The 18,569-nt window shown below is 37.9% G+C and overlaps 1 protein-coding gene across 1 annotated transcript in view; it reads left to right on the top strand.

The window, feature by feature from the left end:
- musk.S (muscle associated receptor tyrosine kinase S homeolog) overlaps positions 1 to 16,884 on the top strand; it is a 70,623-nt gene extending 53,739 nt beyond the window's left edge. Inside the window, exons 12-17 of the mRNA XM_018243737.2 lie at positions 1,510 to 1,598; positions 4,530 to 4,689; positions 6,517 to 6,712; positions 7,363 to 7,554; positions 10,004 to 10,152; positions 14,953 to 16,884. Of these exons, the coding sequence (XP_018099226.1) occupies positions 1,510 to 1,598; positions 4,530 to 4,689; positions 6,517 to 6,712; positions 7,363 to 7,554; positions 10,004 to 10,152; positions 14,953 to 15,635 (1,469 nt within the window). The 3' untranslated portion in view covers positions 15,636 to 16,884. The remainder of the gene's footprint in view (positions 1 to 1,509; positions 1,599 to 4,529; positions 4,690 to 6,516; positions 6,713 to 7,362; positions 7,555 to 10,003; positions 10,153 to 14,952) is intronic.
- Positions 16,885 to 18,569: the final 1,685 nt, after the last annotated feature.

Below are 18,569 nucleotides of genomic sequence, written 5' to 3'. Positions count from 1 at the left end.
GAAAATAAAAGCTATTATAAGGATTTTGAGCTGTGTTCACTATTTTAAACAGACTGCTATTATTCTGAATACAGCTGAATACATGAATAGTGTAGATCAGGGCTGTTCGACCCCCCCCCCCTGTGGCCCCTACATGAAAGTCTGTTTGCTGGGATTCCTTACCTTGTGTAAGATTTTAAAGGTACTGTATCAGTGCTGAGACTAACTGGACCCTGCATTGTTTACACCTCAAATTCAGACAGTAAACTCCTGCATTGGTCACACCTGTAATCCCACTGCATTGTTCACCCCTGTAACACCCATAAAGCCCTATACTGTTCACATCTCAGATCCAGACTGAAAGTGCCGACATTGTTCACCTGTTCACACATCAGACAAACTACTGAAGTGTTACAAGCTTTGTGTCACTGTTTGTAGCACAGGGTGAACTGTTCATACTCCTTCCCTATGCTCCCTGTGTACCCTACTCTGTACTCAGTGGGATGCGAGCCTGGTAGTGTTTGTTCTGGGGGGGTGTTATCATTTTAAAATTGTTGTTAGGGGCCCCTAAATTGTTTAATTGTGTGCTGGGGGGTGCTGTGTAATCCACAGGAGAGGAGGCAGCCAATGGATTTAAGGGAATGTTTATGGTATATTTAAGGGTATAACTTACATTTTTCACATATGAGTGATCAGTAATATCCCTGCAGTGAGCACCAACCATTTGGGGTTTTTGGTGTGTTACCACCAGTAATGTGGACATGGAACTTAAAAGTTCTTGTGATAACATGGGTGTGGTTTAAATTGTTTAAATTGGTGTAGTTTAAAAGGGGGAGTGGTCAACACTGATTTCCATAATCGGCCCTCCACCACGTAGGCTAGAAAAATTCCGGCCCTCAGTACCACAGAAGTTGAACAGCACTGGTGTAGATAACCCTCCTATAACGGTAATGACATATCAGTTGATGTATTTCACCCTCAATCTGATTATGAGGAAAAAGGAATCAAACCAGGAAACCACTGTGACAGCACCCCAATAGAAAAGCATTATCTCTCCTAATACAAATTATTGTAAATAACAATCACTTAAAATGTTACTAGATAACCCAAAAGCTTCAATGTCAGATACAGTACGCTGGTTGGATTTTACAAATTGCATGCAAGTGACTTTCACGAGGATCCACTTTGACACACTGATTTATGATAATTTAAGCCTGTACTCACTCTTGGACTTTTACAATCGAACATTATATTTTTTTATATGTAAGATTTGCAAGAGCGAAAAGAATAATGGAAGCTTTCAAATTACAAATGAGCCTATAATTAACAATCAGCGCTGGTTCAAGTAAATTATATTCAACTGTCATTTTCTTAAACACCCAGCCTACAATCTAAATGAAATGCATTACACAGACATAAGTTCAACTCTGCATATTGATTTTAAATGTTACTTTATTTGTCCAGATTTACAGTTTTGCTTAATGTGGAAATGTATACAAATATTAGTATACAAACACCTTTTTATTTCAGGGACATGCTACATAGGAAATGGAAGACATTACCAAGGAAATATGAATACAACAGCATCTGGTATTCCTTGCCAGAAATGGAGTCAACAGGTAGTATACATAGTTATAGCCTATATCTACTTTTTTACAAACCCAAGACAGGTGGATTCATAACCAATCCATACTATTTAATATTTCATTTACCCAATGCAGTTCTTTAAATGCACAATGTTCATGGACTAAAGAAATGGGGCTGGTACTGACAATGTTTTCTACCTTTTCTTTTAGCTTTAAAAATTATATTTTCCCAATTTATCTGTTATAAAGCCAGTATGATATAATTTAACCCTGTTTCCCTAGAATAAGCAGTTTAAATGTGTGGTTCACCTGTAAGTAAATTATTTGTATTTTATAAAATATCTAATTCTAAGCAACTTTTTTCTTTTTTTTATTGTTTTTGAATGATTTGCCTTCTCAAATCAAATCAAATCAAGGGTAATTTGTACCCTAAAAACCAAACTGCTGAAATTGCAAACTGGAGAGCTGCTGAAAAAAAAGCTAAATAACTCAAAAACCACAAATAATAAAAAATGAAAACCAATTGTCTCAGAATATCACTCTCTATATCATACTAAAAGTTCATTTGAAGGTGAACAACGCCTTTAAGAGGAGCTAAAGGCAGGTGGTAGGACTAATTTATAATGCATGGGGCTGAGTGCAAAGTGCACAAACAGGCACACACTTTAAAACCTGACCCAGGTCATTGGGCTCCACAACAGAGTGCTAAGGTCTGCACCTCTCTAAAGAATACAGTGCTACCTGCATTTGGAAGTGCTGCACATGGGACAAGTTGGGGACAACATGTAAACTTCCGAATGACATGTAAGTTAGGACAGGGGATGCCAAGTCCAGTCTTTTAGAGAACTAGCTAAAAGATAGATTACAAAGAGTGGTGGTAAATGGAACATTTTCTAATTGGACCAGTGTTGTTAGTGGAGTACCGCAGGGCTCTGTACTAGGTCCCTTGCTTTTTAACTTGTTTATTAATGACCTGGAGGTGGGCATTGAAAGTACTGTTTCTATTTTGCAGATGATACTAAATTGTGCAGAACTATAGGTTCCATGCAGGATGCTGCCACTTTGCAGAATGATTTGTCTAAGTTGGGAAGCAGGGTAGCAAACTGGAAAATGAGGTTCAATGTTGATAAATGCAAGGTTATGCACTTTGGCAAAAATAATATAAATGCAAGTTATACACTAAATGGCAGTGTGTTGGGAGTTTCCTTAAATGAGAAGGATCTAGGGGTTTTTGTCTATCGGGGCAGTTTCATTCTGTGGCCACTAAACTATATAAAGTTCTGTCTTGCATAAAAAGGGCATTAACTCAAGGGATGAAAACATAATTATGCCTCTTTATAGGTCCCTGTTGAAGCCTCATCTGGAGTATGCAGTGCAGTTTTGGACTCCAGTCCTTAAGAGGGATATAAATGAGCTGGAGAGAGTGCAGAGACGTGCAACTAAATTGGTTAGAGAGATGGAAGACTTAAATTATGAGGGTAGACTGTCAAGGTTGGGGTTGTTTTCTCTGGAAAAAAGGCGCTTGCGAGGGGACATGATTATACTTTACAAGTACATTAGAGGACATTATAGACAAATAGCAGGGGACCTTTTTACCCATAAAGTGGATCACCGTACCAGAGGCCACCCCTTCAGACTAGAAGAAAAGAACTTTCATTTGAAGCAACGTTGTGGAATGTACTGCCGGGTGATGTTGTGATGGCTGATTCAGTTAATGGCTTTAAGAGGGGCTTGGATGATTTCTTGGACAGACATAATATCAAAGGCTGTATCAGAGAAGATGGGAAAACATACAGCAGGCAGAATAACTGCTAATAAGCTTTTATTTTATGTCCACACTACATGTTTTGGGCTGCAAAAGGCCTTTCTCAAGTAATATCAAAGGCTATTATGATACTAAACTCTATAGTTAGATGTATTACCCACCATTTACATTCCAGCTCTGCAAATACAAATGGTCCACAATTTTTTGGTTAGTGGAAAGAGTTGAATCTGCAGAAGTGAGCCTAACTTTTGCACTTTACACCTTGCCAGTAAATGGTAAATAAAGTCTAGTGGCACACCTATGAACATGCTAGAAGGAGATAGACATCATAGAATGAAGACACAGGTTACTTATTATAAAGATTTTAGGGTGCCCCCTACATAAATAGTCAGGAGATCACCAGTTTGATCCCATCATGCTACTGTAAACTACATCAGTTATATTGGTGTCAACAATGCTCAATTTAACTTTGTGTTAGGGCAAATATGTTACAAATAGGGGCAAATTTACTAAAGGGCGAAGTGCCGAATTTTCGCCAGTGCAACATCATTTCGGTACTTCGCCGATTTACTAACAGTCGCTGGTATAACTTCGCTAGCGAAGGAGATAGACTCTAGCAGTACTTTGTTCCCCAACGCCTGGCGAATGCAAATTAGGCAACGCTAGTGCAACTTCGCTTTACTTGGTGCAGTAACACTAGCGCAATTTCGCCATTGTTCAGCGCCCTGGACGCAACTTTGGATTTTAGTTAATTAGCGTTGTCCTGTCGAATCCACGCCTGGCGAAGTGTTGCGCTGTGAGCGAAGCTTTCGCTGGCAAATTTTCGGAGGTTAGTAAATTTGCCACCTAATGAGAAAGCAATTTATAGTCAATGAAATGATAGATATGATATTATATTAGCAAGAGGTTCCCATATCTAGCCAGACCTAACATATGTACAGTATACATGCTATTTAAACAGGAATAGCATAGATATGGTAGTGAATGTGTGAATACAGAGTAAAACTGATTCTGTTTTAGCATCTACTACAAGTACAAGTACTACAAGTAGCATCTACTACAAGTCCTCTTTTCCATAATGTGCAGTGTGAAACATGCGCTCGCTTTACCAAGTCCTACTTTGTTTCAGTTATCATAGGCTAGAGATGATCCCCATTATAAACTTTACTTTTTTAACTAAGATGTCTTTTCCATTCTAGCTGCCTCATTTGCATAGACGTTTACCTGAAATTTTTCCAGAGCTGTCCAATTCTGAAAATCATTGCAGAAACCCCGGTGGAGAGAGTGAACGTCCTTGGTGCTACACAACAGATCCGAATGTTCGATGGGAATACTGCAATGTCCAATTATGTGGAACAAGTAATACTTATAATATTGTGTCGAAGAAATAAAAAAAATGTCGATGGCTGCAGTAGGTTTATGTAGTGCATGAAGTAGATGTTTTAGGGCTAACGTTCTTCTTAGTTCTTGAGGTAGGGGTTGATAGGCAGACTAACCAATTCCAGGCCATTCTGCAACAATTAATATATTTAAACATAATTTGTCACCCTCTAAACTGAAGCAGGCTTACTCAATATCAGGGGTCCCCAACCTTTTTTTTACCCGTGAGACACATTCGGATGTAAAAGTAGTTGGGGAGCAACACTAGCATGAAAAAGTCACTTGGGGTGCCAAATAAGGGCTGTGATTGGCTATTTGAGGCCCCTATGAGGACTGGCAGCCCACAGGAGGCTCTGCTTGGCACTATACTTAGTTTGTATGTAACTAAAACCTGCTTCCAAGCCTGGAATTCAAAAATAAGCACCTGCTTTGAGGACACTGGGAGCAACATCCAAGGGGTTGGAGAGCAATATACTTTAGTACAGGTGGAACAGCTTTATGAATGCAACTGGCACACAATGCACACACAATGATATTCATTGCAGAGAGAAAAGGAGCATAATTGTGTGTGCCAGATGCTTCAGTTGAGTATCATTTGTGCTTCATTCAGTAATGTTAAGGGGCCCATATTCTTACAATCGAATTGCGATTTTTTCCACAAATCATTTTCCTATGTTTCTAAAAAGCTCTAAAAATTAGAGATATATCAAGTGTAAAAACCATGAAAACCTCTAATGCAAAACTTCATCAAATAAAAGTTATTGAGGTCCTATAGAAGTTAATGGGAGCTGTGCTGATCCTATTGCATAGCTTTAAATCAATTCAGAATTTTAGATGCTTTCAAATTTTTTTTTGCTAGGAGTTATCCAAAAAACTCAAATATGTAGGGGTTTTCAAGGTATTCATAATTTTTAGCACATATTTCATCACCTTTCTTCATTTTCATATTTGATTGTCACGATTGTCACTGAATAAATGCAATGATAATCGTGGCATGAGAGTTTGTGAGTTTAGTGATGGTTTCAAAAACCTCTAAAATTTGACCTTTAATAAATAAGTGTTTGTAGAAAGCAATTTAAAAGCTACACATAGGGGCAGATGTATGAAGGGTCGAATATCGAGGGTTAATTAACCCTCGATATTCGACTAGGAACTAAAATCCTTTGACTTCGAATATCGAAGTCGAAGGATTTAGCGCAAATCCTACGATCGAACGATCGAAGGATTATTCCTTCGATCGAACGATTAAATCCTTCAAATCGAACGATTCGAAGGATTTTAATCCAACGATCGAAGGAATATCCTTCGATCAAAAAAACTCAGGCAAGCCTATGGGGACCTTCCCCATAGGCTAACATTGACTTCGGTAGCTTTTAGCTGCCGAAGTAGGGGGTCGAAGTTTTTTTTAAAGAGGCAGTACTTCGACTATCGAATGGTCGAATAGTCGAACGATTTTTAGTTCGAATCGTTCGATTCGTAGTCGTAGTCGAAGGTCGAAGTAGCCCATTCGATGGTCGAAGTAGCCCAAAAAACACTTCGAAATTCGAAGTTTTTTTAATTCGAATCCTTCACTCGAGCTTCATGAATTGGCCCCATAATGTGCACCTTACAATATACACTATATTGGTCCAACATTTACTACAACAATAAAACTAATTTTAGCTATGAAAAGTTCTGTAATGGGTTAACTTTCCATGTCCCACTATGTCACTCAATATAGATAGATTGTTATTATTATTAGTAGTAGTAAAAATACAAATAATATTTCTGCAGTGCTGGTCCTATGTCTGTTTTTTTTTCTTCAAGGTGCATCAAATTTTCCTGTAACAACCAAAACAGCTTTTGGCCCACCAGTCATGCCATCTACATCTTCATCATTTTCTCCAGCGCACACCATGACTGTAATCATATCTACAATATCCTGTTTTGCTGTTCTGACATTGGTGTTAATTGTAGTACTGGTTTGCTCCCGCAAGCAGAAAAAGTTGAAAAACAAAAACAGGTACAAGAAATAACGTTACATGCAAGCAACCTTCTGTACATTGTAAACATACCTTTATATTCTTCCTCGCTTTTCATTATCACACTGAATTAGTCCCCAAGTATGGTCATCGTTATCTATTTAAGTGATGTGACAGAAACATATATTTTAAAGACAAACAAGATTTAACCAATGCAGTGAGACACATCAGCATCTACTAGTTTTTTTATGCTGGCACTCAAAATGAACCACTATGTCAATAAAGTATAAATAAAGTTTTAATTACAGGAATTTTTGTGCCTGCAAGTTCTGACATACATAGATACACAACCTGTATATGCATGCCCCCAATTAGTACCATGTATATAGAAATGACTTCCAATGAGGGTGGTGACCAGGATAGAAAATAATGCATGTTTGAAGACAAATATCATCCAAAAAGACACATAGTGGAAAAGAGTTCCAGCTGATTTACTAATTGATGTTTGTGCAATGTGTCTGTTTGTTAATACTACAGCTATATTTTCTTTTCCAACAAATGCAGTGTGGGACAGTGTTTGGGATCTATTTCAGTATATACTTTGCATCAAGGGATACTGCATGCGTTTACAGGTTTGTTTGCGTCATAGCAATGTTAAAATATTTATAAGTAAATATGCAAAATATTTTAGGGAGGCGGCAGCACCCACCCTCACAGCTCTCCCATCAGAGCTGCTGCTGGACAGACTGCACCCAAATCCTATGTACCAGCGACTGCCACTTCTGCTTAACCATAAGCTTTTAAGCCTTGAGTATCCCAGGAACAACATTGAATATGTTAGAGACATAGGAGCAGGCGCCTTCGGAAGAGTATTTCAAGCCAGGTAAACGTTTTTTGCAACTCTTGGTCAGAAATGATGCATTATAGTATTAGCTGATAATATGAAACATGCATGTATTTTATTATAAAGTAAAGTTGCTCTGAATGTTTTTTATAGAGCTGGTGCACTTCTGTCCTGGGTCTTTGTAAATGACCTCTCATTACTCATGTTGTCAACTGATGTTTAGAACTTTTATTGAGTTTATTTCCTAACCCTGTTTTCCCCCATATGTTTATCAGTGTGAATTATTGCATTTATCATTACAAGTTAAAATATTCCTTGTTAGTGTTAAACACATTCCTCTGTCTAAATTTAGTAAACGCCTTATATTACTTTGCAAGAGTGTTCAGCCAACTAAACACTCTTGCAAAGTAATAAAATGTCAGGCACCTGGATTCTTTTTAATCTTCACATTTTGTGAAGTGTCATTTAAATCAAGCAGGATCGACCAGATTATTTACAGAGACTTCCGATAAGAATGTACTGTGACACAACACAAGCATGGAGTGAGACAAGTTAACGCAGAAGCAGTTGATAATGAATTAGTAATGGATTTCTAAACATCATGTCTATATTTTAAATGGTAGCAGCCCCAAAACTAGCTACAATGATGAGCACACATGCAAATAGTGTTTGTAATAACAGTGCTGGTCTGGTCATTTATTCTTTTGCCAGGGGCTTTAGGATCTAGATGATGAACCCATATTTGGCTGCGGCTCTGCATACCCCTTTGTTTATTGAACTCTGACATTAACCCAGACAACACTTCTCTCTGGCACTCAGAGATTGCTCCATAATGCATGCCATGCTACAGCAGTAAAAACTGCATATAAGCATCAATTACCAGCTCACAGGTCTCCCATGCATAGGATTCAATCCCTGGATGTTAATGCCATCTGCCCACCAGGCTGACTTGGGAGACAGAAAGTGCCTGGTGCCCAGATGTGGAGGTAGTCAACATAGCATAACTTATGTATTAACAAACAAACATGGTGGGCAGCCATTTCATTATCCTTTAGGGATCCTCATAATGCTGGTAAACAGAATTCTATAAAATATTTTATGAAGCGTATTGTAACCTTACACTGTTTTCTTACCCTAGGAACATCCAGTGGAAGTAATTTCTAGTTTGCTGCTTGTTTGCTTGTTAGTTGTCCACTGTGCCTATGATTTACATGCACCAGTCCATGATGCTTTCTGTAAATCTGATTATTTCCCATCATTGTCACATGTTCTTTACATGCGTCTATTTTTATAGACACGGGTTGTCAACTGTTACTGAGCAAAATTATATTCCTCACTGGAATGCTTGGCACATACTGAAAGCAGACAGTTTGGTAGAATGCATTCCCTTTGTGTTTTCTTTTAATCTGTGATTGCAATAAAATCGAAATAGTCCTGTCTCCTGTTTTATCATTATAACTTTGCCATTACAACAGTGATGCTAATGACCTTTATGTCTTTATTTTCTTGCCAGCTGGCTATGTCAGAGCAATATAAATGCGTCAAACTGGGTCGTAACCAAAACCCTGCAATCAAGTCTAACAAAACACTATGGGGCAGATTTATCAAAAGTCGAAGTGAAAATTCGATTCGAGTTTTTTTTAAAAAAATTCAAATTCGAATTTCGAAATTTATCATGTACTGGCCCTTTAAGAATTAGAATTCGACTATTCGCCACCTTACACCTGCCGAATTGCTGTTTTAGCCTATGGGGGATGTCCTGAAGTTTACGGGTCAATCCCATTCACCCAAATTGCAAAAATTCAATTTTTTTGTTTGAAAATTTTGGATTAACTCGAATTTTGAGTTCATTTGAGTTTATGGGAGTTTTTAACCAGAGAATATGTTTATCGAACAATACCCTTGATAAATATGCCCCAAAGGGTTAGTTAAGCAGGCCTTAAACATGCAGATAGTACGGCTCATTTACAGCCGCAAGTGCAGTCGTGCAAAAATTGGTGCAGTCATTGCATGAAAACACCATAATAATCTAATGATAGGAATAGAACAGTGGCACAATGGATAATGTTGCCATCTTTACATGCATGGGCAGTCTGCCTACCAATCTTTTGTTTACTGATCCAATAGCAGTCGTCATGTCATAAATAAACTAAAACTAAATAGGTTTAAGGGTAGGGACTATCTATCTATCTATCTATCTATCTATCTATCTATCTATATGACAGACAGAATGTTAGTACTGACAGTCTAAAGGCAGTTATTCAATGGGTAACACTTTTGAGCTGGGGTCCTGAGTTCAATTCCCGCATGGGAATGTAAGGAGTTCTTCCTATGTCTTCATGGATTACCTCTGGGTATTCCTGGTTTCCTCCCATGGTTCAAAAACATACTGACAGGTTAATTGGTTACTGATAAAATTGACAGTAGTGTGAATGTGATAGGGACAAGAATATTCTTGAAAATGACCATCAATCTTGTTTGTTTCCAGAGCTCCAGGACTGCTGTCGTATGAGCCTTTTACAATGGTAGCAGTGAAAATGCTGAAAGAAGAAGCTTCTGCAGATATGCATGCAGATTTTCAGAGAGAAGCAGCACTTATGGCAGAATTCGACCATCCAAACATTGTAAAACTTCTAGGTATGGCTGTTACTTTCTACCTACAATTAAAAAAATGTTACCTGAAGAACGATGTCCAAAATTAACCTATCACAATTAAATAAATAAATAAAATGAAACTGTGCTTTTCATAACTACTACCTTGACATTGTTGAGAGGCTTGCATAACTTTTTTCCTGTATGATTTTTGCAAAAGTGTTCAGTAGAAAAAAAATATAATGAAACAAAAGTAAGCAAAACAATCCTTAAACTAGAAAGATCAAGTAAAGCACCCTTTTTACAAAAAAGAGAAACGGCTGACGCTCCTTTTGCTCAGCAATTATAGACCATTGTCTTAATACCACAATAAGGGGCAGATTTATCAAGAGTCGAATAGTAAATTCTAATTAAAATTTTCAAGTTTCGAAATTCACACATTCAAATTTTAATCCCCCTATTCGAATGCAAATTTGAATGTGAGATTTATCACATCTCGACCGTGGAAACAGTCCTGATTCAAATATACACCACCTAAAACCTGCCAAGTTCATGTACAAGTCAATGGCAGAGGTCCGTTTGGAGATGTTAATAGCCTTACTGACATTCACGTTTTTTTTCTTCTGGCGAAAAACTCGATTTGTACAAATTGAATACGAATCGAATACGATTCAAATTTTCAGGTCGGAACTATTCAATTGAATTTTAGACGTTCAAATTTTTCCGTAAATAACCTCCCAGTCAAATTGTGAGTATATTCAAATTAAAAAAAAAATTCATATTTTGTATATGTCACAGAGTATATTGAATCTATTACAGGTATAGGATCCCTTATCCGGAAACCCGAAAACCAGTAAGCTCCGAATTACGGAATGGCTGTCTCCCATAGACCAATAATCCAAATTTTTAAAAAAGATTTCCTTTTTCTCTGTAATAATAAAACAGTACCTTGTACTTGATCCAAACTAAGATATAATTAATCCTTATTGGAAGCAAACCCAGCCTATTGGGTTTATTTAATGTTTAAATTAATTTCTAGTAGACTTAATGCATGAAGACCCAAATTACAGAAAGATCCGTTATGCGGAAAACCCCAGGTCCCATACCTGTATTAGGCTGCAGAACAGTCAGTTACTAAAGATAAACCCTTGTTTGGAAAGTCTCACAAGTAACTGGTACATTTCTAAGAACAATCTGTTCAGAATGCTTTCTTTGTCCCTATGGGTTTACTTGTGTCCATGATAACAATCTTCTGCCTTTATTTAGTTCGCTAAGTCATACATCACCAAGGATTTATGCTTCTATTGTTTCCTGCAAGATCATTTGCTTCTCTGAAAAATTATGACAACACATTTAAGTAATTCCTATAATAGAATTATGAACATCCTTAGTATAGTCACATTTTTAGAAGCAACTTTAAAAGCAATTTTAAAGTTAAAGGGATACTTTTGTCAAATTAAATATAAATTACAGTCTTTTTACAAAATTTTTTAAAGGTTTCTGTTAGAAGAATATTTTTAAGAAGAGAAGAGTGTACAATTTTAAAACATTTTTAAAGGTATAACCTTACAGTTTTAGCCTTGACAATGTTCCCATTGTCTTTAGCCTTCCTTTTGTATTATAATTTCCTAACAAGGACCCAGAACCATGAAAATAAAGGTGCATAACCAGGTCATAATTCTGGGTGTGACTAGCTGAATGGACCATTTCATTGACAACTCCCTAGGCATTCTTGTGCAGAAAAATGTTACCAGTAAGCTTTGAATTATGGAAAGGCCATCTCTCATATTGGTAGATTTACTAAAGGGCGAATTGTTGCCAGCAACCGCTTTGCACACATCGCACCACTTCGGCCAGGCGCAAATGCCATACGAATATGCTAATTCACTAAACTGCTGGGCACCATTCGTTTACCAGAGTGAAAAGTGAGAATGACCGCTTGCGATGGTCTCGTTCGCAAGCGAATTGGTGCCTGCACCTATTAGTAAATTGGCAATATCCCTGTGGGTGGCAATGCTGCCAAAAAGTCGCTAGCTTTAGCCACTACGCTCTATAGTAAATCTACCCCCAAGACTCTGTTTTAATCAGATAATTAAAATTATTAAAAAATATTTGCTTTTTCTCTGTATTAAAAACAAGAATTTGTACTTTATTTTAACTAATATATAAATAATCCTTATTGAAGGAAAAACAATCGTATTGGGTTTATTTAATGCTTAAATGACTTTTAATAGACTTAAGGTATGAAGTTCCAAATTATGGTAAGACCGTACATCCAGAAATCTCCAGACCCAGGCATTCTAGATAAAAGATCCCATACCTGTATTTGGAAGAGGGCGATAGAAAGGTTAGTATAGAGGGTCTCTAATTTGGTTTGGTTTGTTGGTATTGCTGTTCCTACAGCAAATCCCCTAAACTTCAGGAAGAATACAACATATCTACAACAGATTTCATATTCTCATGGGTAAGGTTGTCACCTGTCCGGTATTTTACTGGCCTGGCCGGTAAAAATCATGGTTGAGCCCAATGTTATTAATAGGGAAAAAAGATAAATATAGAGGAAGGCTGGTATTTCTTTCCAATATAGGTGGCAACCCTACTCCTGGGCAGTATTGTAACTAGCGCACCCGGGGTCCAGGTGCAGGCAGGGCAGCCAAGCCCTACCTGGATGCAATTTTCTCACTGGATTCCTGTCAGCACTAGTGTCAGGCGGGCCCTGAGGGGGTGCATGCCCAGGTGTGATCGAACCCCCAGTAGTTCTGCCACTGCTCCTAGGCCTCAGCAGATACTTGGATTATGTAGTATAACATGCAAAGTTCTTTTGATCTATAGAAACTAATCAAAAGGTATCATTTACTGGTCACCTATTTTAAAGAAAACATATTATTGGTTACTGCACCTGGGCAAAATGTCTTATATGAGATAAGGAGGATAGCTATTTCTGTTGTTACAGACCCCATTTGCTCTGATTTCTGTGTTTCAGATACAAGGTAATTAAACTCTCCTATATTCTAGCAAACATTTTGCTTATGCGTGCCTTCAATAATACTGTTTATATTTGTAACTTGCCCCAGAAACCCCTACAAAATTAAATTCCAGCTGCTTCTAAATAAAAATGCCAAGTCTCCCCTCAAGTCACTGATTGGTTAATGTTCCTTTCCTATCCATTCAAAATTTGACAATTATCCATTTATAATGTAATAAACTTGGTGCTTTTCAACCAGTACCTGGTACATAAGTTTTTGTAGTAAGTTTTTTGTACATAAGTTTTTATGGAGCTTTCTTTAGAATACAGAAGCAGAATAAGTTATTTCAAGCACATAGCCTCATAAACAAGGACTTCATTCTTATCAATCCATTGGTAGTTAATATGTAACTTTCTCATGAAAACCTTACCACATTAGGGCTAGTCCACACGGGGAGATAGCGACGCGTTTGCGGTCGCGGCGACAAAGCGCCGCGACCGGCGCAGGCGACAAAGCGCCGCGACCGGCGCAGGCGACAGTTTTGTATGGGCGCCTATGTAAAAACGCCTGTGCTAACCACACGAGGCGATGCGCTTTTCAACAGTCGCCTGAAAATGCCTCGCCAGGCTTTTTCAGGCGACTGTTGAAAAGTGCATCGCCTCGTGTGGTTAGCACAGGCGTTTTTACATAGGCGCCCATACAAAACTGTCGCCTGCGCCGGTCGTGGCGACTGTCGCGGCGCTTTGTCGCCGCGACCGCAAACGCGTCGCTATCGCCCCGTGTGGACTAGCCCTTATCCTTGTGAGTGTATCATGTGAGCACCTTAGCTCTGTCTCAAAGCACAGCCCTTCGTTTGGGAGGCAAGCAAATCATACAATAGCCTTATCCATTTATTTTACAAACATGTTGATATGGCATCTGCTCTGGTCTCTTCTTCCACTAAAACTACACTGCTTAAATTCAACTCCCAACAGACTAGCCGCACTGAATGTCTTTCTGTATTATTTATGGCAAAACTGATGGTGGCATGGAGGTAGGCATTCCAGTCCAAAACCAACACAGTCACTGCACCGGAAGTGCATATTATTGGTTAATATGAGGAGCTGAAGAGGATGTAAATGCAGATGATGTAAACCCCCCACTAATGAAAGCTGTAGTCCATGGTTGGTTCCCTCAATCACCAAAGTTGTCGGGACTGATATCCTAGACTCACAAACCACATACTTTGTGGGTGCAAGAGATAAATTGATGCAATTCAAATTTATGCACAGAATGTTTCTTATTCTCATTAATGTTTGAGTAAAATCTCAACAAACTATTCAGATGAATGCCACAGATGCCAACAGGCCCCAGCTGGTTTCTTACCCATGGTGTGGCCGTTTAGTAAAATTAAGAGGTCCTGGGAATCTGTATCAAGATGCATTACTTATTCTATTGTAGTGCCGATACAGCCTGACTCCACAACCATGCTTTTTAATCAGGTTGATGAGCTGACCCCACCTGAAAATTCTCTTTACCCTAGACAAAAAGAGCATTGTCATACCCTGGAAACACCCATTGTAGCCTTCTTTCAACATTCAGGCACTGTAGCCTTCAGGTAACAACAGGTTAACCAGGTGCTCAATATAATCTCTATTATGTGTGCATTTTAAAAAAAACAACACTTTTTTATTTTTTTGTGGCCCTTGTGAAATCTTTGAGTGCCTGGATGCCCCTTGTTTTTTGATGTTGGTTTATTCACATTTAAGGCCCTCTCTGCTCATTGAAAAGGCTCTACCATTATTTACATGTTGCAGAAAAAGGCAAATGTAACAAAAAGTGTGCTGTTCTTTTTAATGGTTCTTAATTTATATTAATTGTGCTCTATTATGTTTTCTAGGTGTCTGTGCTGTTGGGAAACCAATGTGTCTTCTGTTCGAATACATGGCCCATGGAGATTTAAATGAGTATCTGCGACACAGATCACCCCGAGCCCTAAGTAGCCTAAGTCACAGCAGTCTTGCTGCAAAAGTCAGGCTATGTGACTTAAATCCATCTCCACTCTCATGTACTGACCAGCTCTGCATTGCTCAACAAGTGGCTGCTGGCATGGCTTATCTCTCCGAAAGAAAATTTGTTCACCGGGATTTGGCCACAAGAAATTGCTTGGTTGGAGAGAATGCGGTGGTTAAAATAGCTGATTTTGGCCTCTCTAGAAATATATATTCAGCTGATTACTATAAAGCCAATGAGAATGATGCCATTCCCATCCGTTGGATGCCCCCAGAGTCTATTTTTTATAATCGCTATACAACCGAGTCAGATGTTTGGGCCTATGGTGTGGTACTGTGGGAGATATTTTCATATGGCATGCAACCATATTATGGAATGGCTCATGAAGAAGTCATCTATTATGTTAGAGATGGAAATATTTTGTCATGTCCAGAAAACTGTCCACTGGAGTTGTACAATCTAATGCGACTCTGCTGGAGTAAAATGCCATCTGATAGGCCAAGTTTTGCTTGTATCTATCGCATTCTGGAACGTATGTATGAAAGAGCTGTCTCTGCTGTCCATGTGTGAATAGGTGTGTCATTGTGGGATTATTCTTATGGATAATGTAGGTCCTGCTTAGTACCAAATAAGAATGGATTGTAAGCGAGACCCTAAACCATTGTTATGGCATGCAGTCAATGAGTAGGTTCCAGAAGAAAGAGTCCTTACTAAAGGGTCAAAAGAAGAAGGAAAAACACCTAATGATGGTATTTGTATAGCCTAATATGTGAGCTGAAAATCATGTCTGAAGGTCAAAATTGCTCCCATCTTGAATTGAAAATCAAGTCAAATATATTTATCTGAACAGCGATAGACTGTGGAGCCAGGTGCCCACCGGAACACCTCGAACCAACTCTCTAAAACTATTTTACTCCATCTTTATTTTCCTTGTCTCTTCTTTTTATATACCATCCGCTGTTTTCCTTTCCATAGTATTTGTTCACATACAATGACCATGGTACAAGGCCAAAGGGTTGGGTGAGCAGGAGGGCTCACTGACATCTGCACTCTCCTGTAGTTATCCTGGTTCCCTGGTGAAGATGTTAACAATATATTAGATATATGACTAAATAAAAGCCCTTTTGTAAGTTATCAGTATATCTGGTCATTAAGAGGTTCCTTTAACGGAAATATGGTACGCTAAAACTGCAATCCCATCTCATCTTATCTAGGGAAAACAAATAATTATGTAGTAATCACTAATTACCTACAGCAGACAAAAATGTATCTACAGTACTGTGGCCTTTAAACATTTTAATGTATTACACCTCAGAGGTGAGTACAGCAGTTTTATAACACTAGAAGGATCAAAGCTTGGACATAATTGGAGACCAGTGTTCCTTATAGTGGATGGATAATGGGATAACTTGTAACATATCATGGACATAAAAATAAAACATTTCTGACATTATTATTTCAAATACAATATAACCCTACTACAGTTCTCATGTATTATGTGAAGTAGAATCAAATTTTATAACAAAAGGATCTGCTTTTTTTGGGTGTTTTTTTCGTTACAATAAATGAGCCAGTAACACCAAAATTATTATTTTCTTATGAAATATATGGAAAATTATAGATTTAGTCAATATATATAGTTTTAGACTGTTGTCACCCATACAGAGCTGTACTATTGAGTATAAAACTGTTGCAGTTTGTGGTCTAAGTGAGACCACCGGTGCAAGTGATTGCTAATGCTACACTATTCATTCCTATTGTTTTGTTTGTGTTTGTTTATACATTTTCCTACTGGTATATAAATGATTTTATGATCAAGCACAAAAGTCAACAGTGAACTGTTTCCTGTATGTGTCCTCATTTTTGCTCAGCTCTATAATATAAAGGTACATATTCATAGCACCTCCATTATACATAAATACATTGCATTCAACTTGTGTAAAATAATAAACATATGGGGTCCCTGGCTTAGAGAAGCTGGCTATTGAATATAAAGGCCAATGGATAATTATTCTTTAGATTGTAAACAGTATTTAGCAGGGCCCTCTTTACCTCTCATATTGGTCAATACATGTAGGTAATCCATATGTTCACTGTATACACACATACAGTATATTGTGGTGCTGGTTCCTCTGCTTCGTTAGTAATGATAACTGCCCCACTTCATGCAAAGGGTGTGTACAAACTCTGCAATCTGTTGATGAACTACAGCTCTTGTAATCTCCTAATGTTGATATAATTGTTGTTTGGCAACAGTTAAACAACCAAGGTGAATTAAGATGGCATTAGGCCCAAGGTAGGGTGGTGAATTGGGGCCCAATACTTTTCTTGCTGTTCTGTGTCAGAGAAGTAAACATTTGAAAAGTTGTCAAACCACGTTCCAAGTATGGCAATACCCAGATAAAACTGTTTGTAAACACCAGGCTATTTTTTTGCATTGGCCCCCCCGGCTTAAGCTCTTTCGGGGCCTTAATCAGCATATCTGCAAGACTAAAGCTTGAAGTCATTATAAAATATCTTATTGATCCCAAAAGAATTTATGTGGACAATCCTGTTGCTTTGTGCATATATTTAATAAAACAGATATGTCACATTCTGTATTTTCTAAGCATTCCATCATTCTGCCTGTAGATAATAACGGTACTGTATTAACAATGGAAGGGTGTCCTTATTATGCAGCAATGATAAGAGTCCCATTAAAATAAATAGCATCATATGCTGCAATTGCATTTATAAACGCTCTCTTCCATTCATCTACATCAGATTATCCTTTGAATACCCAGAGATAGTATCAAGAATCATTCTCTCTCTCTCTCTCTCTCTCTCTCTCTCTCTCTCTCTCTCTCTCTCTCTCTCTCTCTCTCAGCAGTAATTCTAATTTACAGGACAGTTTGGCAATTTAGTGTATCCTTGTTAGATTAACAGTAATACCAAAAAAGGAAATGTTTTAAAGTAATGAAAATATAATGTAGTATCACTCTGCACTGGTAAAACTGTTGGTTTCAGAACCGCAGATACAGTTTATATAAACAAGCTGCTGTGTAGCCATGGGGGCAGCCATTCAAGCTGGAAAAAAGGAGAAAAAGCACAGGATAGACAGCAGAAAATAGATAAGCTCTTTAGTATACAATGGGATTCTTCAGAACTTATCTGTTATCTACTGTGTCTCCTGTGCTTGAATGGCTGCCCCCATGGCTAGCAGCTTGTTTATATAAACTATAGTTGTGTTTCTGAAACACTTTTACCATTGTGGGTCAACAGTAAATTATATTGTCAATCCTTTAAAACACTTTTATGTTTTGGTGTCATTGCAGAGGGGTGTTCCGTTGCCATAGGAAATGCAATTTCACATCAGTACTTTTTTTTTTTTAAATAAAAATTTGTTTTTGTGAATTAATTTAGTATTTTTGTCATTTATTTTAAACAATTCTTTTATTTGGCAACCAGTTGGCATATGAACATGTCATATACAGTTTGAGGAAAGTATATTAATAAGATTGCCAC

This window comes from Xenopus laevis, chromosome 1S (genome assembly GCF_017654675.1).
Source record: "Xenopus laevis strain J_2021 chromosome 1S, Xenopus_laevis_v10.1, whole genome shotgun sequence".
Lineage (NCBI taxonomy): Eukaryota > Metazoa > Chordata > Amphibia > Anura > Pipidae > Xenopus > Xenopus laevis.
Note: the sequence above shows the minus strand (reverse complement) of the source record. Positions and strands in the feature narration are given on the sequence as shown.